This window comes from Callorhinus ursinus, unplaced genomic scaffold, assembly GCF_003265705.2.
Source record: "Callorhinus ursinus isolate GAN/ISIS: 27379988/994484 unplaced genomic scaffold, GSC_fseal_2.0 scaffold31, whole genome shotgun sequence".
Classification (NCBI taxonomy): Eukaryota; Metazoa; Chordata; class Mammalia; order Carnivora; family Otariidae; genus Callorhinus; species Callorhinus ursinus.
In genome coordinates, this window is record NW_027397093.1 from 1,166,839 (window position 1) to 1,188,940 (window position 22,102).

Here is a 22,102-nt window from a genome sequence, read left to right on the forward strand (position 1 = left end):
TCTTCTTTTTTTTTTTTTTTAACATATAATGTATTATTTGTTTCAGAGGTACAGATCTGTGATTCATCAGTCTTACACAATTCACAGCGCTTACCATAGCACATACCCTCCCCTATGTCCATCACCCAGCCACCCCATCCCTCCCACCCCCCACCACTCCAGCAACACTCAGTTTGTTTCCTGAGATTAAGAATCTCTTATGCTTTGTTTCCTTCTCTGGTTTTATCTTGTTTCTGGTTTCATCTTGTTTCATTTTTTCCTCCCTTCCCCTATGATCCTCTGTCTTGTTTCTCAAATTCCTCATATCAGTGAGATCATATGATACTTGTCTTTCTCTGATTGACTTATTTCGCTTAGCATAATACCCTTTAGTTCCATCCACGTTGTTGCAAATGGCAAGATTTCGTTTTTTTGATGGCTACATAATATTCCATTGTGTATATATACCACATCTTCTTTATCCATTCATCTGTTGATGGACATCTTGGCTCTTTCCATAGTTTGGCTATTGTGGAGATTGCTGCTATAAATATTGGGGTTCACATACCCCTTCGGATCCCTACATTTGTATCTTTGGGGTAAATAGCCAGTAGTGCAATTGCTGGGTCATAGGGTAGCTCTATTTTCAACTTTTTGAAGAACCTCCATACTGGTTTCCAGAGTGGCTGCACCAGCTTGCATTCCCACCAACAGTGTAGGAGGGTTCCCCTTTCTCCGCATCTTTGCCAACATCTGTCATTTCCTGACTTGTTAATTTTAGCCATCCTGACTGGTGTGAGGTGGTATCTCATTGAGGTTTTGATTTGTACTTCCCTGAGAGCATCTGACTCTTGATTTCAGCTCATGTCATGACCTTAGGGTTATTAGATCAATCCCTGCATCGGGCTCCATGCTGGGCATAGAAAGTTTTATCCCATTAACAGATGAGCAAACTGAGGCACAAATTGGTTGGAAGATTTACCCAAGTATTTAAGGAACCATCCTGAATTCTAAGTGTCGGGGTCCACAGCTAGTGCTCAGAGCCTCTTCCCCAACTTCTCCCATGGTGGGAAATAGGGCCCCCCTGCACATTTTCCCCCAGCACCCCAGTGCTGCCATGCACTCTAGTCTCCTCCCTGGCACTGTGTTTGGTTTTCCATGACCACTCATGTTATGTCCAGCTGGGACTAGCCTTACTGGTGAGCATGTCATCCTGGTGAGATGGGCAGCTGAGGGTCCACTGTAGCAGCTTGCATGGTGCCTGGCACACTCAGGAAGTTTGTGGAATGGGCATGAAGTGAAAGTCTGGGACAGGAATGGGTTGGGAAAAGCATCTGGTCGAATTAACACCGTTTACTGTAAATTTGATTTTGGGGGACTGGATAGGCCAGGGCGTGCCTGTGGGGCCCCATGGGCATCCCGGGCTCTAGGAGAGAGCAGCTTGTGTGACATGGGCAGGCCCAGAGTGTCCTTGAGAGGGGGCTCCTTGGGTATGGGCTTGCCTTTGGGAGCTGGAATATACGTATGGGCCAGAAGAAGGAGACATCCCAGACTTTGAAAATGTGCCCTCTGGGTTGAGACTTTGGGCTGCAAGTGACAGAAATCCAGCTCAAGTTGGCTCAGGCAGGAAAGGGTATTCTTTGGCTCATAGAAAAATCCAGGAGAAGCCAGATTCACAGATGCACAGAGGCTTGACGTCATTGGGACCAGGTGTCACTTTCATACCTGCTTGCCTCTGAATTGGCTCCAGTCTTGGGGAGGTCTCCCTTTGGAGGAGACAGATGGCTCACACAGGGTTGAGAGAAGATTTGGGCCCTAGTTAAAAAAAAAATCAGCACCCTGGCGCTCATGAGAGTGGGCTTGCATTAATATGTGGTAGAGCTGGGCCCCAAGCTCCTTCTGAATGCTCATTCCCTAGTACTTCATTTCAGCTTCCCCTGCTCCCTTCTTGCCCTGGCCTTATATCCTGACCTCTTAGTGACCACAGAGGAAAGAGCAGGGCTGTCTCCCAGGTGCTCCTCCAGAGTCCAAGGATGGTGCTCAGTGGACCATCCTGGACCATCTGCTCACCCCTGAACCAGTCAGGATGTGAAGTTCAGGTTGGATTTGGGCAGTCGCCCCAGCTGGAAAGAGAGTGGAAGAGGAGTTCCATCTGGGGAAATCAGGCCCCTGTTCCAGGGGCCTGATTGGGAGTGAAAAGGAGGTCATCACTCCAGCCACAGGACCTGTTGGATGGCAGGGCATGCTCCTTGTGGTAGGAGACATGCTGGGGCTGGATGCTGTGACCAAATAGATGTGTCAGTGTTTTCTAACCTCTGTTCAGTGGTCACTGAGGCAGACGTGAGCCCTGGCTTATGGCAGTGGCCTCTATCTAGTGGGGAGCGTTGCGGGTAGATCCTTCCTGCTTAAAAATCCTTCTTTCTTTCCCCTTCTCTGCTGCTCAGATATCCGTGGGCTCCAAAGCTTTCTGGATCAGGCCTCGAGGCTGGGCCTTGATGTCTCTTTACAAAAGGTGGACAAGAACATTAGCCACGTGTTCACCAGCCTCTTCACCACCATGAAGACGGAGGAGCTAAACCGTTACCGAGACACGCTACGCCGCGCCATCCTTCTGCTCAGCCCGCAGGGGGCCCACTCCTTCATCAACGAGGTAGGTGGTGGGGCCTGGGGCCACAGGAGCCTCTGCCCAGGGTGCCACGGTGGACCACAGGTGCAGTCCACTCGTGCATAGCCAAAATGGATGTGGGGACTCCTAGGTGTTGGGTCTATGACGAAGCCAGAAAGAGTTAGATCCCGAGCGCAACTTGGCTCCTGACTGGTCCCTAACAGGTAACCCAAGGCCTACCTAGACAGTGAGGGGCTGGGGGCAGCTAGCAGGAAGCCTATTTACAAGTGACTGCCAGAGATTTTGGAGACAAAACTCAGGCTATTGTTGGTTTGTATCTTTGTTGTTTTAATTTTCCCCTCTTTGTTGGCAGGTGTAAGCCTCTAGGGATAAAATAAATTTCCAGCTTTCTGCAGAGGTGGGCAGCTCTGCCTTTGGTATTTGCTAGCACCTGAAGGAGGTGTCGGTTGCATATTACCAAATGATACTTGGTGCACGGGCTGATATTTTTGGTACCTGAGCTAACCAGTGATTTTTTTTCTTTAATGCCTTTGTTAGGGGTTAGGGCCTTCTAAGGAAGACAGGGCCCACCAGTTTAACAAAGAATTTAGTAACTTGAGAATAGACAACTAGGAATACGCTCTGAGCTGGCTGATGGTGCCAGCCCTGGTGGCCTGATGGCAGAAAGGCGACGAGCTGGAGTTGGCAGGTCCCCGTCTGGCCTGAGTTGGTTTTCGTGGCGGGGGGGGGGGGGGGGGGGGGGAGGGGGGGGGGGGAGGGGAATGTGCTGGGGCCGTGGTGTGCCTGGGAACAGGGGCGGCTCAAGGGCTCACAGGGTGGCCAAATGCTGTCTGCAATTTCCTCTCCGACCCCAGTCACCTACCTGGCTCTCTGTGATTGAAAGGAAAATGAAGAGAAAGGCAGAATTATACTAATTCCATTTGACGTACTTTGGTTTGCTTATTCTGCTTTCCTCTCTAATTAATTATTACTCAAAATGCTACCTTATGCATCAGGAACCAGCACGAAGCCCACTGCTGGAGAACTTAAAATTCGGAATGCTTAATTTGGTGCAATTGGCTGGCAGCTCTGCTGCCCTTGGCTAATCAGGCCCCGGATCACGCTGGTGGTCAGCCAGGCTGTGATGTCCTGTTGGCACTCGGCATTTTCTCTGGAACATGATTCCCTGTAGGAAGTGATTCAGGCCAGTAATGGGCAGCCTAGGATTAGCAGCACTAATGTGTCCAGGCTTTCTCAGAATGTTCCCAGCAGCGTATGTGCCAGTGTCTGCTCATAGGAGGGCTTTTCTCTTTGCTAAATTCCCCTGGCTGGAGCCGGCTTCCGGGATGCTATCTGCTAATCCGGTTGCCCGCCTTCTCCATCTCTCTTCTCGCAATCCTTTGCCTCCTGCCCTTGCTTCCTTTCCGCCTTGCCACTGCCCTGCCGTGAAGCTTGGGAGTGGAAAGGATATTGACTTTGAAGTTCAACAGATTTGGGGTCAAGTCCCGGCTCCTCCACTTACTGTTGCTGTGCCCTTGGCTGCTTTGCCTCACTTTCGTGACCTTGGCTTCTTCATCTGTAAAGCAGGGATGAAGGAGACAAGAGCCACGGTAAAGCATGTGGTACCTAGCTTCTCAGGAAAACATCTGTTCTCCTTCATTTACATATTCATTGTTTCCTTCTAGATGAATTCAGCCCTTGCTCTGTTTCTAGGCCCTGCAAGGATTTAACACGTAAACAAGACTGGCCTAAAGATACTATTTCCAAGTGGTTAATTATGCAAACTCCTGCGGTGTTGGAAATACTTGGCTTGGCTTTGGCCTGGTGCCTTCTTGATCCCCCACCTGCGTTTGCGAAGTCTTGGTTTGCTGGGCACTGCAGAGTTGGAGATGCTCCAGGAGTGGCTACTCTTAGTGTTGGGCAAGAGTGACAAGCCCATGGGAGGGGTGGCCAGAGACTGCGGGGGAGGACGGCACCTGGGCATTTTGCCTTCAGCTCCAGCTGGTCAGAGTCTTGGTTTTTGATTTCATGTTGGGGGTCGGGGCTGGGGCTGGGGGTGGGGCTTCATGTCCTGAGTACCCACCGTGGTCCTGGCCTTTTGTGTGCTTACCCTAATGCTCACACTTTGCATATGAGGCAACTGAAGTCCAGGAAGTTCACTGTTGCTTCAGGTCCTGTGAGTAGCCACCAGGGGGATTGCACAGGAGTCAAGTCCAGCTGTGACCTGCTCCAGAGCCCCGGCTGCCATGTTGCTGTGATGATGGTGGTGGGTAAATGTGTGCCATGGTCTGGCACAGGTTTTCAGGGCGCTTATGCTCAAAGAATTTTAGTGCATGTACTAAACGTGGTATGGGAGGGATTTCCGGACTCTGGCAGGGAGTGTGACCTGGATGGCTGGCTAGCCCAGGAGGTCCCCTGGGAGAGACCTGGGCATGCCATCCCAGCACAGAAACTTCATTCACTGCCTGGAGGCACGACTTGGGCTTTTCCAGCAGACTGACCCAGCCTCTCCTTTGTTGTGACAAGGACAGAGGGTGTTCACAAGGCTGATCCACTGCCAGGACATGTCCTGAATTTTATGAAACTCAAAACACTGCCATGGGCCAGTAAATGGCCTCAGAGCCGCAGTGCTACTGACGACAGGTGGCTTGTGTACCCAATCAGGACTAGCGTGTATGAGCTGCAGTGGGGGTGGGGTACGCTGCTCTGCCAGCTGTAACTTCTCCCTTGCCCACTCAGCCTGGCTGACGGGAGGAGGGAGGAAGACAGTGCTGCTCAAATCTTCTACATGTTGCCACATGTGAATCTGTTGGGAAGGCTGGCACTTTCACTATCGTTAGTGACAAATTCTGGAGGACACAGACTTGGTTGCCTGGGAAGCGCCAGGCTGTCCACATGCTCTGCTGGGAGCTGCTTCTCTGCCCAGTGTCCAGGATGCATGCATCCACTGCGGGGGCTCAGCCTGGGGGCCTGTGCACCACCAGCCTCTCTGGGATCCCTCTTGATGAGGCGCCATCCTGGCTGGGGGCTGGGGGCTTGGGGAGTCTGGCCTTGGTAGTGGGTGAGTGGCAGGGGTGCAAGCAGGCTGAAGCACTGGGTGAGAATGGGGGCAAGGGCTCAGATAATAGGCCCCACCTCAAGATGCCCTCACCTTCCATCGCTCAGTTTCGAATCCACATTCCCTGCTCTGAAATCTTTTCATCATAGTCTAAACCACCACCACATCAGTGTATTGCCTTTAAAAGGCTCCCCTTGGGGAGACTGGGCTCAGGAGGGGACAGCACTCTGGTCCTGGACCTGGAGCCCACTGTGGGGTGGACTTGGGCCCTGCTGAGGGCACAGGCCATAGAGAACCCTTCCTCCAGTAGGGCCTGTTCTGCTCTGGGTTTGACAGTGGAGCTCCGAGTAAGGGTAGGTGGCACTTTTTAAACACCCCAACTGGGAAGTGAGTTGAACACATTCTATCCGCAGTTGGGCTTTTGTTTGTCTCTAGACCATTGACTGCTAAGTGGGGCTTCAGCAGGCAGTGATACCCACTAGGATGCTCTCCTCATATAGCCTGTCAGCCTGAATCACCAGGCAGGGTAGGTGGGGATGGGGGTGTGCTCTCCTCACTCCAGGGCCATGGGAGTCCTGAGAGGGGCGGAGGGCAGAGGCTTTGCCTGGGAATCCTGTCTGTGGCTGTTGGAGCCTTCTCCCTTCTGCTCCTAGGTTCCTTCTTTCATTTCTCTAGTATTTAATGAGCCCGAGTGCTGTGCCAAGTTCTGTGCTGGGCACTGAGGCTATTGTCCCTGCTCACCTGGGGCTCCCAGCTTGATAGGGAGGATGGAGGTGTAAACAGACCCCTTTGCCTGTCAGCACAGAGTTGTGGACCAGGTTCTGTGAGAACGCCAAGGATGGAGCAGTGCCCTCTGGCCGGGGAGACATGGGGGGTGGCCAGAGGGTCAGGGATGCTTCCTGGAGTGGGTGACACTGGGGCTGGATCTGCAGGAATGAACCTTCATTAACCCCATGGCCAAGGTGGGGGCTGGGCGACAAGGGTCTGGAGAGCCCTAGTATATTCAGGGACTCCTGTGTTGTAGTGGTGGGTGTAGCGGGTGGGGCGTGGCTAGGGCTGAGGCTGGGGTATCAGCAGGAAGGGGTCCTAATCCAGGGTGGAGAGTCTGAACTTTAGGACCAGTTTGTTCTTGGGACCCCTTCTGGGGTCTTTGAAGCTAAGAGCTTACAGTGCACTCCATAACCATGGCTCCAGTGCTGAGAGGGTTACGTATGTCTTACTCTTCTTTCTTCTTCAGGCTGGATTTGATGACGAGACCTCCAGTGAACACTCAGTTTTGGCCCTGGGCTTCATCTCATCTTCCTGGAGGAGATTCCATCCATCTGTCCATTATCTGTCCCTGTGTCCTTCTGTTTGTCCGTGCATCCATCTATCGATCTGTCCTTCCATCCTTCCATCCATCCACCCACCCATTCATTTAGTACAGATTGGGTGCCTACTACAGACCAGGAACCATATAAAGTACTGGTTGGGGACACAGAGGTGGTGTCTCCTCATGGAGACCTGACATGACGTAGACTATTGTGGCTACATACCATGACCACATTCCTGCTGGGCATTCCTAGTGGCTGGCTGAGTGTTCATGCCCTGGGTCTCTCATCCACTGAGGCCTCCTCTAGGCATGGGGTGGGAGGCACCCTAGGACTCTCACTTGTCATTTTTGTGCCCCTGTCTCTAGTTGTATCTAGGCTTCCCTCTTTCCTTTCTGTATCCTCTTTGTTTCTTCCTCTCCTTTCCCACTCTGCCTCTTTTGTTTTGCTGGAAAGAGTAGAAAACTTGAACTATTTGGAACATTTATGTGCTTTATGGAGAAGAGTTGCCACTCCTTGCTCATGGTTCATGAGGCAGACAGAGCAGCCTGCCAGGGCCCTGCAGCCTGAGCACCATCCAACTTTGTGCGGCCTATAGATATTGGGCAACCTGTCCATCCCACAAGAAAGTGAACCCCTCATGGACAGGGACAGGGTGGCGTCCACCTTTGTATCTTCCAAGAGCAGCACAAGGCTGGCCCACAGTGGCTGCTGAGGGAATAAATGCATGGAGATTTTATATTTCTCCCTTCCAATAGAAGGAGCTTGAAGCTAGGTTTTCTTGTGTGTGCCTTGATTGCCTTTCACCTTGTCTTCAAGCCCTTGGCCAGCCTGTCAGCAAAAGCTTTGGTCTTAAAACTGCTTTTGGGAAGGCTTAAGTTTCCTTAAGAACCCTGCCTTTGGCCTGGGTGGGTCAGCAAACGGGAGTGGCTGCTCCTGTGGGTGGGACATTCCCAGGCCCAGCTTTGGCACAGGGTAGGGGAGAGCAGTGTGTAGAGAGGATTGACCATAAGCAGCAGGGCATGTTGGTATGGGAGACTGGACATGTGTGCACATACATACACATACATACACAGACACACATACACACATACACAGGCTGCTAACCAGCCAAATAGCTGGTATAAGCAGACCCTCAGATGAACACAGTCTAACAGGGACACCCCCCCCCCACCACCCTGTGCAGACCTACACTAGATATGCACATGCACGCATACACACACACACACACACACACACACACACACACACACACACACACACACCAGGATAAAGGCATTGCTGGTGTCAGAGCAGTCTGGGGAAGGCATCGCAATGTTGGGAAAGACATGGCAGTTACCTTTGCAGTTAGACGGATATCAGTGATCTCTTATTGCGGCAAGAAGGGTGGGAGAAAAAACAGTGAGGGGAACAGCCTATGGGTAGGACAGCTCCCCATTGCTCTGGAAGTGGGGGTCACCTTTCACTCAGATTGCCAGGAACAGGTGAATAGAAAGGACAGAGGTGGAAAGGGCCACTCCCGATATCCCTCCTCACCCCTGTCCAGACTGGCTTCCCAGGCAAGGAGTGTGGCTGGAGGCCAGTTTAATCTTTACTAGAAGCACAACCTGGGTTAGCTCCTGGCTTTGAATCAATTGCTTCTCAGAGTTTGCTGCAATGAGTGAGTTTGCTCCCACAATTTGAATATAAAGACTGTGCTTTTTACTACATTTATAGCAAGGGAAAATTAAGTAATCTCAGTGTTCTGTTGTCCCACATGATATATGCAAATATTTCTTACTCCAACATGGTAAATCTTCAGCAGGCGACTTTATCACTCAGAGCTAGGATAATTCTGTGCCATTTAAGTATCATTTACCAGAATATTTTAAATTACTAATTAATTATAGAAGATTAATTTTTAAATGTGACCCTGCATTTACATTTAATTATATCCTACTGTTTACAGATTTTAAAGCCTTAGTACTTCAGCAAAAGTGCTATGAGTCTGAGAAATTCATTTTTTCCCCTTAGAAATTCTTAGACATGAGCTCATGAGGAAGAGATATTGTGTTGAGTTTGTTCTGGTAGGTTCGGAGCTCAGGGATGCTCAAGGCAACTGAGACTTGGGGCCTGGCTGAGATGGGGAAGGGAACAGAGACTTTACATGGCCACTGTCCCCTTCCTTCTCTGTCCCTCAATCCTTGCAAATCCCCCTGTGCATGGTGGGGAGGCCTTCGTGGGTTCCCTCCCTGTGGGACCTGCCACATTCTGAGCACACCTCCATCGCCCCCATCATCCCAGGGCCTGCATGGTACCCACCACTTGTGCGGTGACTCTTTGTACTCCCCTCCCCATGGGACGTAGGAACATGTGAGGGCAGGCACTGGGACATGTTCATCTTTCTGAATCACCTTTTCAGAGCCTGTGGATGATGGTTGACACACGAGTGGGTAAAGGGTGGAATCCCAGGAGCTGTGACCTTTGCCTCGCGCGTGCGCAAACATTTTGTAGAAGCTGCATTGCCCAGTGGGACGACCAAACACATTCTTGATGTTCTGGCCAAGCAGGGGCACCCGAGTAAGCCGGTGTTTTGAAAGAATTTAATGTTTGATTTTTAATATTTCAAAGGAGCATCCAAGCCCTCATCAAGGGAAAATGCTTGAATGTTGCTGGGTCTTCTGGTTGTTTTCTGGTTGAATGCTGTTTCTATTTTGAGTTGCATCTTGAATTATGTCACCCCGTTCCTGGGGCTCAGGAAGGTCTTCCTTGGCTGACTAGGAGGACTGTCTGCCCCTTCCTGGGGTCAAAGAGTGAGATCGTGAACCTGAAGCGTGGGCCTGGAGACACCTGGTGTTCTTCCCTTCCTTCGTGGGCCATTAAATAGCCAGCAAAGTGTCACTTCCTCCCTGTGGGCATCTCTGTGGCTTATCAGCAGTAGCCCCTTTGGCTGGGGAGCCAGCAGGCCTGAGAAATAGGCGTTGACAAAGGGAAACAGCCTGCAGCAGCGGAATGACTCAGTTACCCTTTCTGCTCCTGGATCCCAGAGGATGTTCAGCTTGGGGGGCCTCCCCCGAGGTGGTGAGTCAGCTCATTTTTTGACTGAAGGGCTGAGGAGGGGAGCCCAGTGGGGAAGCAGCAGCAGAATCTCCCCAGCGCTGCAGGAAGCCGGAGGAAGGCTGAGCCACATCAAGAGAGGCAGAGGTGAGGCGAGGGTACCCCAGTTGCCTGGATTCATCTCAGAGAAGCTCTCGGTGCTATGCAGCCCACATCTGTTGCCATCCCCTGCATGCTCCCACATGGGGCCTTCGCTTGGTGCCATCAAGAACTTGGCCTTGGTCCCCTGCCACCTGTGCCCAAGCTGCCCGTCTGCTTGGAGGCGAGAAGGCCTCTGCATCAGTTAGCTGATGCGGCGTAACAATCCCCCCAGAGCTCCGTGTCATGCAACAATGAGCCTTTGTTGTTACTCATCAGTCTCACAGCCAGCAGACCTGGGTCAGACACAGCTGATCGTGTCTGGGCTTGTGGACGCCTCTGTGGTCAGCTGGCCATTCAGCTGCAGCTGGCTGGTTAGGAGAGCAGGTGGCTGGCTGTGTGTTCGGGTGACGGGGTGACCAGGCCGCGGGCCTCTCATCATCACACACGCTAGCCCACAGTTACTCATGTGACAGCAGCAGAGTTCCAAGGGGCAAATGCAAGTGCTCTGGGCCACTCGAGGCCTGGGCTCAGACCTGGTGTCTTGTTGCTTCTGTGTATCTCTTGGCCAAAGCAAGCCAAGAGGCCAGCCCAGATTTAAGGGGCAGGGGAGGGAGCCTCCTGGGAAACTCCTCGTGAGGGAAGTGCAAAGGCACGTTGCAAAGGGGGTAGGTACACTACTGGGGGGTGAGTTGGGGCTTCCTTTTTAATCTGTCTGCTGTGCCCCAGTGGGCAGATGAGCTTCCCAGGAGCAAGCAGGTGTCCCGCAGCTCTGTGGGTGATGGGGACCACATACCTCCTTTCTCCTACTTTGTTTCAAGCCGCCTCAACTTTGGGGTGAATGTGGTAAGGAGAGGGTTGTGGACCAGAGGGAGAGATGGAACAGACCTTTAGTTACCAAGTGTGCTTATGCAGACCCCCTGACTCACCTCATCTCCACAATGCTAGGAAGGAAGGGCTGTTACAGAGCATTGGAAACTGGGGGTTTAGGGACCTGCTCATGCTCCCAGGTCTAGTGGCACAGCTGGGATGTGAGTTCAGAACTCCTTGACTTACAGCCCGGCTCTGTTCCACTACATGCCATTGGGAACTTGTTGTCCTTGACAGATCAAGGGAAGCCCATTTTCCTCCCAGAACATGACAAAGGGTGGGACTTGATGAACATCGCCATTGAAGAGCAGGTGGGATGGGGGAAGGTGGACTGGGCACCTTTGAGAGAGCATCTGGGGAACACAGGCCACCCCCCTGGACCCCACCGTCCTGTCTCTGCCAACACACCTGCAGAGAGTATGAGGGGGTGCACGGGCTGCCTGTACCTCCCTCCTTGGTAACCAGAAGAGCAGCTTCCATGAGACTCCAAGGTCACCAGAGAGTCTGAGGGCATTTACTTAACCCTTCTGTGGTGTGGTCAATGGGGCCGAGTTCCAGACAGACCTGATTCAGGTCCCATGTCCTCATCCTGCAGCTTCCTGAGCTTTGCTTCCCCATCTGTACAGGGGATTTAAAATGATACTTGACCCACAAGGTTCCTCTAAGAATTAAGCATGAGGAACATTCTTGAGTACAGGTCTCCTCTTTTCTCTCCTTGATAGGCCTGGCCACCCCAGGTTTCCCAGTAACTGTTGTATAGACAGGGAGACAGATAAGTCTTAGAAAATTTAAGGATACGGAGCCCTTAGAGCATCGAGAAAAATGAAAAATCTTCTTGACTCCAGGCTAGGTCAACGTTCCCAATTTTGAAACACACTAGTGGTTGACATTAGGGATTCTCATGGTGACCTGCTGCTGGGTCGATTGACCAAAGGAGAGAAGTGGGCATGGTTGATGGACTATTAACAGGCGTGTCTGATGCTCATTTCTCAGCTGTTTGCTGTAGCATCTCCCTCCCCGCAGTGTGTTACTTGCATGTCTTCGGTATCTGCGTCCATGAGCGGTGTCAGGGAGAAAGCCAGGGACAAGGGCACAATTGGAGCCATGGAGATTGGGGAGAAAGAAGTTGCTGTGACAGAGCTGTGTGAAGGTATGGGAGGAAAGAACCAGATGGAAGTGGGATGTCGAGGAAAACGGGTAGCAGGAGAAACATGCATGCATCTCACCCAGCTCCATCCACAAAGGCCTGGTACCCTGGCAGGTGTGGAGTGCAGAGGTTGGGCTCCTACCATATGGCGGGACGGGAACTACTTTAATTTTGGCCACAAGGGATGGGGCAGAAGACCTGAGTGTGTTCCCTTTTTCTCCCTCCTCCTTCCCACACCCCACTGATCCCTTTCCTTGCAGAGGAAATCTGACAACTTTAGCTGCTTAGGCGGGGGCACAGGGGTGCTTTCTCAGGGGTGAGGGCTGCTGGTAACATGGAGGAAGGGTATTGCCTCTGGAGACACAGTCAGGCCCCAGCTCCCTGCCGGCGCCATCTTTTTGAGCCTATTTACCTGTCTGTAGACTGGGATAATACTACTTTCCCTGAGGGTTGCTGTGGGATTTAAATGAGATAAAGCCCCCGAGAATGCCCAGGGCAGTGCTGTAGTCTGTGAATGGTGGCTTTGTTACTGCGTCTGTGCAGAGTGTCTGGCTGAGATTGTAGAACCAGCCTGTGCTGCTGTGGTCGAGGGCAGATGTGTTAGTGGCTCCGAGGAGCCGTGCTATGGCCAGTCTGGTGGGACGGCGCCCCGAGTGCTCTCTGTGGGAAAGCATAGCTTCCAGAACCAGGTGAGGAAAACCGGATGCAGGGTGCACCCTGGGTGGTAGGGGATGGTGCTAGCAAAACGTGACAAGATGCTCACAGCCCTTAGCCAGGGTAGCTGGGATTGAGGCCTAGCCTCTCATCCCAGCACTCGGCTGTAGAGATGTCAGAATACATGGGGGGGGGATGGGGATGCAAGGGGCCTCTCAGTGCACCCCCCCCGTCCCCACCCCCATGGCTCCCTGTGCTGGCTGGGCACGTGCAGGTCCTGCCCAGGAGCAGGCGGGAGCGCCCAGGGCACCTCTCATCTGGGCTCTTGCTCGCCTGTCCAAGCAGGCACAGCAACTGGTGGCTTCTCAGGGCTGCTGGTGGCTGGGCTGACAGAAGGAGGAAGAGCTGCTGGTGCTTTCTGCCTGCAGAGTTACTTTTGGGATGAGGAACCCTCCTTTCTCAGCCTGTCGGGTGGCCAGCCATCACCAAGACACAATGAATGGGCCCCTTTCCCTGGACCCCTTGCACCGAGTTCGTTGCGGGGGGAAAGACATGGGCCCTGCTCCTAAAGAGCTAGCAAGCTTAACTGGAGGGAACACTCACCCTCGGGAAGAACCACGAGCCAGAGAACTGGTGCCCAGCTGTGAGCACCCAGTTGGAGACAACTCCATGGCTAGCAGGGCCCACGGGGTGGGCAAGGGAGCTGTGTGTCTGTTGTTCTCTTGCTGCTCTGCAGTGGCCCCATGGGTCCATCCAGTCCATGTAACCACGTGAACCACTCTTGGGTATTGGGTAACTTGGGGCTTTTGAAGACAACCGGAGGATCAGATAAGAATGGCTAAAGCCGGGGCACCTGGGTGGCTCAGTCGGTTAAGCGTCTGCCTTCGGCTCGGGTCATGATCCCAGGGTCCAGGGATTGAGTCCCACATCGGGCTCCCTGCTTGGTGGAGCCTGCCTCTCCCTCTCCCTCTGTGCTTTCTCTCCCTCTCTCGCTGGCTTTCAAATAAATAAATAAATAAATAAATAAAAATCTAAAAAAAAGAATGGCTAAAGCCTCCCTTTGGAACGCCAGCCAGGTACAGCGAAGTCACAGATCTGAAGGCCCACGACAGCCAGGCAGGAATATTACAGTGTAGTGCACGTGGGCTGTAAGAAGGGCCAGCAATATAGCAAGTGTGGGTGCCTGGGGGGGCCCATCCTTCCCTGAAGGGAACAGTCAGGCAGGCTCCCCTGAGGTTCCCAAGTGAAGGCCTGGTATGGCCAGTGTGTTCTGTGTCTCAAAAGGAGCCAGAAATCTGGACTTTCCTGCTAAATCTCTTAATTTTTATATGCTGGCAACTAATGACAAAAATTCTAAGCTCTCTGTTGGCCACCTCTGCCTGTATCAGGGCCGATAAGGCTTGCAGACCGTTGAGTGGCAACATCTGATTTATGGCTTAATACACCATCAACTTAAGCATATTAAATATGGGAATGGCATGGAGGGAGCCCCATTCTCTTCTTCCAGGGCTTTCTCACTAGGCACTGGCAGTCATCCTTACTGCAGTGTTCCCTAAGAGTTCCTGTTTCTCTCCTGGATCCTCCAGGCACCCCCCTCATTTTCTGTGTAGCTAGTATTCTTGTCCCTGCTGGTTGGTGCCAGGGTGTTGCTGACCTGCCTTAGGACCCTTCTTTGTATTTACTGGAAGATCTTGGGTTTTCAGCACGTGGAGGTCAACTCTTTAGACAGAGGGTCATCGTTGGGTTTTGATCCGTGCCCCTCACAGTGCTCCACAGTGCTCCTGCTGGTTCCTTGTCCCGGGGAGGGTAGCTTTCTGTTTAGGGGTGTTCTAGCTTTCCAGGGCTGTGGAGAGAGTCTGAGTCTCAGTATACTGAGACTCAGTATCAGACTGAGTCTGATAAGGGGTACTGGGCAATTTCTTAAAGGCCTGGCTACGGTGGACTTGGTGATTCACTGAGCACCTACTCTGCCGGGCCCTTTCTGAGCACTGGGGAAGCACCTGAGAGGTAAGGTTGGTCCCTTCTTTTCGAGTGAGATATGGTTTAGAAGAACAGGAAGGGAGCCTACAGCCCAAGGCAGTAAATATCCGAGCCCAGCCCAGCCCATGCTTGCCTGGGAGGCTGCACCCTACAGACTAGTGCCTGTCCAGGTCTCAGTTTGCTTGTCTTCAAATGGATCAAATATTCATTGAGGAGCTAATGTGAATCAGGCCCTACTGTAGGTACTGGGGATACCAAGTGTCTGAGACAGACAAGGTCCCTGACTTCAAGGAGTTGACATTCTGGTGGAGGCAGGGGGTGGTCACTAAATAAATAAATGAATAAAGTCAAAGTAATTGAGGTAGTGATAACCTCCATGAAGAAAGACAAAGCAAGGTAAGAAGAGAGTGGTTAGGTGGGGATGCCATTTTAGATGTGGTGGTCAGAGATGGTGCGACCAGGTGTTTGCGGAGAGACCAGGAGGTATTTGTGAAGAGACCAAAAGGGCCCGTCAAGCAAGATCTGGCTACAGAGCGATTTCAGCAGATGGAGTAGCATGTGCAAGGGTCTTGAGGGTGGAATGAGCTTGGCATGCCAGAGGATCCATGAGGAGGAGGGTGTGCCTGGCACAGGGCAAGCCAGGGGGAGAGTGGTGGAAAGGGAACATGGGAAGGGGCCTGAGGTCAGAGCCCAGAAGGCCTCATAGGCCATTGTAGGACTTTGGACTTGGTTTCACTCTAATGGGAAGGTTTGTGAGCAGGTCAGCAGCAAGATCTGGAAAGGGACCAGGGTAAAGGTGTCCTCTCCGCCATTCTTTGGCTCTACAGGAAGTAGCTCAGGGACATGGAAAGTCTAAGGAAATGGTAGATCATAGTTGTCAGGCCACAGGGAGCCGACGTATGTGGAGCTGAGCAGGGCTACTTGGCGGGGAGGTGCTCCCTCTGCCCCCTCTTCTTGCTGGGGCCACAGGGAGGGCACAGGGCCCCAGGTGGGCGGCCTCATTCGGGACTCCCTGCATGGGCCCTTGCTGTGGGAAATCAGGCGGGCCCCTGCTTCATGTCTCACTTAGCGAGTTCTCAGGGGTGAGCACAGCCTCCTGGCAGCCGCCCACGGCAGCTTCCTGCGAGCAGCAAGTAATCAGCCTCAAGAGCTTTGCATGTTATTAATGTATGTGACAGTGGGACGGACTGCCTTGCTGCTCCCAGGACTCTCCTTCTGGAAGGGCTGAGAGGACATGCCCTTTGCAGAACCATCTTTCCTCTGTCCTTCACCAGGGGCTTCAGGCAAGCAGCAACAAAAACTAACCCAACCACAGCTAAGTTTCCTCAGCTCCCTAATGGGAGTCGGGGAGGACAGCTGCAGAGCCCAGTGCAGGCCTCGCCACCCGTGGGCTTGCGTTCGTTTGCATTTGTGCCAATAGGTAAAGGCATTTGGACTGCCGTATGTTTGTGTGCGTGTGTGTGTAGGACGGGGGACAGTTTGTGCATGTGTCCCACCCTTTGCTGCTCCCAGCTGTGGCTCCTCCCCGCCCCGGCCCTCAGCATCACCTGTAGGTTCTAGGCCATGGCCGTGTGGCCACAGCTGTGACCTCCACTCTCTGGGTTTGGGATCGTGATGCTGCTGACGTGGTGGCGATGGTGAGGATGGCTGTGATGGACAGGATAGACTTGGGTGGTTCCCCTTCTCCTGCTGTGACCCATGGATTCCAATCCCATTCCTGCCACTCATTCCAGGCCCCAGGGGACTTGCGCTGTTGGGGGGCAGGTAGGCAGGCCTGGCATGGCGCATGGTCTGGGTCCCTTTGCTCTGCTGCCTCAAGGCCTAGTTCTGGACTCTGGACTCAACCCTGCCCAGCCCACGGTGGGGAGGATGCTGAAAAGCTGCAGTGGGCTGGGACGAAGCCCTCTAGGCTGCTCTACCTTGCCTCCCACCCATCCCCCACTGCCCCGTTCCACACCCAGCTGCAGCTCCCCAGGTGCTCAGACCCCCAGGGGCAGCCCACGGGGCCAGTCCCATAGTCTCCTCAGGGGCCATGACTATGGCTTAGGTATAGTGGGAAACTGGAGAGGCAAATAAAAGGTGGGAAAAAGTCCTTTTTTCTGTGTAATGGGGAATGCTGTTTGCACATTTAATTCAGTGGCCACGTACCAAAAAATCATAACTTTTTCTTTCTGTGAAGGGAGGTGTCCTTTCAAATCTGGCAAGTTTTAGCTTCCAAAAGAAGGGAAGTTGCATAATAAGCTAGCTGGGCACCCAGACTGGGCTCTGGAGCCAGGGAGAGGCTGAGCAGGGACAATCCGGTCCAGGGCTGTGCGTCTCTCTTCCACTTGTGTGTGGTTTCTCTCAGGGAGAAGAGCCCCAGCCAGAATGGCTACCTGCCCCAGGAAATGCAGAGCAAACACGTCCCTGGCTCGTTAATGACTCTGAGAGAATGTGCAGAGAACAACTCTGCTGCTCTCATGGGGTCAGGTTGGGGCTTTGGCGTGTGGCACGCTGGGGCAACAGAGGAGTAAGGGCTTGGAAGTTACACAGCTGGACTCACTGTCTGAATCTGAGCTCCCTGACAAAACAGGGAAGCTTATCCCTGCCTACCCCCAGCGTTGTGGTGAAGTTCAAAATAGACAATGTGTGGGGCAAGTGCCTAGTATTGTCGGACCTAGAGTAGGTGCTTAGTGAATGACAGCGCCCTGTTCCCTCCCATGACACAGTGCCCCTCACTCTGGTCTAATGCTCGGTCCAGAGCTAGGCTGTTGTCACCACTCCCATTTTCCAGGTGCAGAGACTGAGGCACTACAGGGTTGTACTTGGGGACCTGGGGTCTCCAATGGAATACTTCTTTTCTTTTTTTTTTCTTGGTGCAGGGGGGAGGGACAGAGGGAGAGGGAGAGAGAGAATCCCAAGTAGACTCCACACTAAGCATGGAGCCCGACATGGGGCTTGATCTCACGATCCCGACAACGTAACCTGAGCCAAAATCAAGAGTCGGATGCCCAACGAACTGAGGCACCCACACGCCCCATCCAGTGGGATATTTCTAAAGAAACTCAGGATGAAGAGCCGTGGAATGGGCTTGAGGGGAGAGGAGCCAGGGCAAATAAGATTGTGCATGGCCTTTGGAGTTAGTGCATTTGAGGTTAGAATCCTAGCACTGCCTTTATGGCTGGTGGCTTATGGGCACATTATAAAACTGCCCCAATCCTTTGTTTTCTCATCTCTAAGGTGGGGATAGTAGCACATAGGTAGAACCAGATCATGAGGATGTGATGAGAATTTGACAAGATGGTGAACTTGAAGGGCCTAGGGCAGTTTCTGGTACGTAGTGAGTACTCAGTGCATATCCCTGGTATTACTGTGGTGATGGCAGTGGTGGCAATGGTGATGCTGCTGAATGGTGGTGGCGATGGTGATGATGGGGGGTGATGATGATGCCAGTGATGGTGGTGATGCTGATGCTGATGATGGCTATGATGGTGCTAGTTATGGTGGTGATGTGATGATGGGGGGTGATGATGATGCCAGTGATGGTGATGCTGATGCTGATGATGGCTATGATGGTGCTAGTTATAGTGATGATGGTGATGGTGTTAGGGGTAGTGGTGGTGATGGTGAGGGTGATGATAATGACAGTGATGATGGCGAGGATGATAGTGGGTATGACGATGATGATAGTGATGATGATGATGATGATGCAGCTTGTGCTTCTCATTAGAATCACTGCCTTTGGCATCATCTTTGTCTTACTCGGAGACATGAGTAACCCAGAGGTCTTACCCCATCATAGAGTGTTCAAAGGCAGTTTTTATTTTGTGTCTGATTTGAAGGCTGAACGTGAGGTTAGGGACAGGGAGTCGCTGCTGTGTGGGGTTAAATGGGCCCGGGGATCCCTGTGGTTGTTGGGGCTGTGGTTATGGGGTGTGAATGACTGTTTCAGGGGGATGTTTGCACCAGGAGCATTGGCACCTCGGGGAAGGGACAGAACATCCTTCTGTCCCACGGCAGGACCAAAGCTGTGTAGGAAGCTGAAGTCAAGTTGGCTCCTGGAAGAAGGATCTGAGAGCTGTTTGTTCACTGCCGCAGCTCTGAGGTTGGACCTTTGCTCTGCTTATCCACTGCTGTGTGCTAAGTGGCTTAAAACAAAAATAATTTTTACTATCTCTCATGTTTTCTGTGGATCAAAATTTTGGTAAGGGCTCAGCTTGTTGGTTTTGGCTCAGAGTCCATCAGGCAGTTGCAGTCAGTCATATGGTGGCTGGATCTGGAAGAGAGAGGGGCTGGAGAAGCTGGACACTGGTTGGGCATCTCTCCCTCTTCATGTGGTTTGTCTCAATATGCTAGTTTGAGCTTCCTCACAGCAGGGTGGCCTTAGGGTGGCAGGATTTCTTACATGGCTGCCCAGGGCTCTGGTATAAGTGCTCCAGAGAGCTAGAGGAGGCTTAAACTTATCTGTTCCAGAGTCCTGGCTGGATCCAGGGTGAGAGAGGGGCTAGGGTGGGGTACAGCATCCTCTGTTTGGCTTTTGTGGACGTTCATGGTCCTACCATTTGAGAGTGGCCTAAAGGTGACTGACAGGAGGCAGTGTTTTTATCAAGGCACAGAATGAAATCCCAGTCACTGTAAGGCAGGAACCCCAGCCAGGTTTGTGAGGTGGCTGGAGGAGAGGGCATGCTAGAAGGGTGGAGTCCCAAGGTGGGGCCTTCCTGTTCCACAGCAAGCATAGCACCACCCTGACTTGGGCTGTGCTGTCTCTGCCTTGTCATCGCCTCTGAGAGTCCCTCACTCCTCGTGGTTGCTCTTCCTCCCTGTTTCGGAGGGAAAATGAGGTCGTGAAGGGATATGTGACTCAGGGACCTCCCAATTGGCCTGGACAGATCCCTTGAGAAATTCCTCTGCCTAAGGACCTTGGCTTAGCCAGAGCAAGGCAAGATATGGTGGTCTGCACTGGGGTGTGTGAGAGATGGAGCCCATCTCAGGGTCAGGGATGCTGGGAGCCCAACCTCAAGCCAGGAAGGAGGCATGCCGCCTCGAGGACAGTGGCAGCCTGCAAACCAGGTGTTCTCCTTGGTGTCGCTTCCCTCATGACAAAGGCACTTCTCATAAAAAACTGGTGTTTCTAAGCCCGGTAAGCACACAGTTAGAGAATAGTTACACTGAATGTAATATTTAATATTTATGTCCAAACGGGCAATACCTTGACATTAATTATCCTGTTATAATTAAATCTAGTAATCCGTTACATTGCCATATAATGGAATGTGGTTATATGGGACTCTAGTGAGCATAATGGAGTTCTGAAGAGTAGAATTCGTAATTTAATACCTAGGAACAAAAGGTTTGGGTTGCTGCTTATGATTTTTCACCTCATCTTTTGCCTCTAGGGACTTACTCATCCTTAAATAAGCATTTGGTAGAGATTGCACCAGAGATACACGGTGAGAGCATTGTGCCCGTCCTCATGGCACGTAGGCAAGCATCGACAGTGGGGGCTAGATGTAATGTAGGGATTATTGGGGTGCCCACCAAAGCCAACACATCCATCCTGGGGTGAAGGAAGGCTTTCTGTAGGAAGCCATGTCTGAGCTAAGTCTTGAAGGACAGGCACAAGTCAGCCAGGGAAAACAGTGAGGGGAGGCCATCCCAGGGGAGGGACCAGCAAATGCAGGAACATGGAAGGGATGCACAGGAGAGCTGGGGAATAAGGTTTTTTGTTTTTGGAAAAAGCCATTGATGTTTTGCTATGGCACCATCCAGAGAGAGGCATGTAAAAGCATCACAAAGGAGACCATCAACAAAACAAAAAGGTAATTTACCAAACAAGAGAAGTTATTTGCAAATGGTATCTCTCCTGGGGGATTTATGTCCAAAACAAATAAAGAACTTATACAACTCAATACCAACCCCCCCCCAAATAATCCAATTGAAAAATGGGCAGAGGTCCTGAATATTTTTTTTTCCCAAAGAAGACATCCAGATGGCCAACAGACACAGGAAAAGATGTTCAACATTACTGATCATCAGGGAAATGCAAATCAAAATCACAATGAAGTATCACTTCACACCTGTCAGAATGGCTAGACTTAAAAAGCCCAGAAATAACAAACGTTGCTGATGATGTGGAGAATAAAGGAACCCTTGTGCATTGTTGGTGGGAATGCAAACTAGTGTAGCCACTGTGGAAAATAGTATGGAGTTTCCTCAAAGAAATTAGAAATAGAAATAATTGCTCTACTGGATATTTATCCAAGGAAAACAAAAATAATTCAAAGAGATATATGTACCCCGTGCTTGTGGCAGCATTATTTACAATAGCCAAGATACGGAAGCAACCAAAGTGTCCATCGATAGATGAATGGATAAAGAAGATGTTGGGTGTGTGTGTGTGTGTGTGTGTGTGTGTGTGTGTGTGTGTGTGTAATGGACTATTACTTAGCCATGAAAGAAATGAAATCTTTCCATTTGCAACAAAATGGATGAATCTAGAGGGTATTATGCTACATGAAATAAGTCAGAGAAAGACAAATACCATATGATTTCACGTATATGTAGAAGCTAAAATAAACAAAACAAAAAGCAGAAAGAGACCCATAAATACAACTGATGGTTACCAGAGGGGAGGGGGGTCAGGGGAATGGGCAAAAGGGGTGTAGGGGAGTGGGAGGTACAGGCTTCCAGTTATGGAATGAATAAATCACGGGGATAAAAGGAACATCACGGGGAATATGGCCAATGGTATTATAATAGCTTTGTGTGATGACAGATGGCAGCTACACTTGTGAGCATAGCAAAACCTATTGAGTTGTTGACTCACTGTGTTGTACACTTGAAACTAATGTAACACCATGTGTCAGCTATCCTTCAATTAAAAAAAATGCTAAGAAAACAAACAAGAGGGATGTCAAGGAATAGGGGCAAGGCTATGAAAGGACACTGCGTTCCATGCTAGGGATCGGGAGCGATCCTGAAGACAGAGGGAGCCATTGCCACATGGGTGCGCCTCCGCACCTCTGAGTTGCCAAAGCAACTGGCCTAGGGAGTGTGATGGATTGGATGGCGGGCCTGGGGCCAGGGAGGGAGGGTGGTGCCAATATTTGGGTGAGTGTTGACGTAGCACTGAGGAAGTCGGGGATAACTGGGGAGAAGGAAACCCTTTTGAGGACTGTTTTGGAAGCACAGTCTATAGAACTCAGGATGAGAGTCCAATTCCTAAAAATAAACTTTCAATTTTAGAATAGTTTTTGATTTACAGACAAATTGCGAAGCCGGCACAGAGAGTTCTCATATACGTCACACCCAGTCCCCCCAGTCTGAGCATTTACATTAGTGTGGTG

The 22,102-nt window shown here is 51.5% G+C and overlaps 1 protein-coding gene across 3 annotated transcripts in view; it reads left to right on the plus strand.

The window, feature by feature from the left end:
* Positions 1-22,102, plus strand: part of GRID1 (glutamate ionotropic receptor delta type subunit 1) — a 735,632-nt gene that overhangs the window by 219,023 nt on the left and 494,507 nt on the right. For all 3 annotated transcript variants that reach the window (XM_025880732.2, XM_073878720.1, XM_073878721.1), the window contains exon 4: positions 2,424-2,629. In XM_025880732.2, the coding sequence (XP_025736517.1) occupies positions 2,424-2,629 (206 nt within the window). The remainder of the gene's footprint in view (positions 1-2,423; positions 2,630-22,102) is intronic.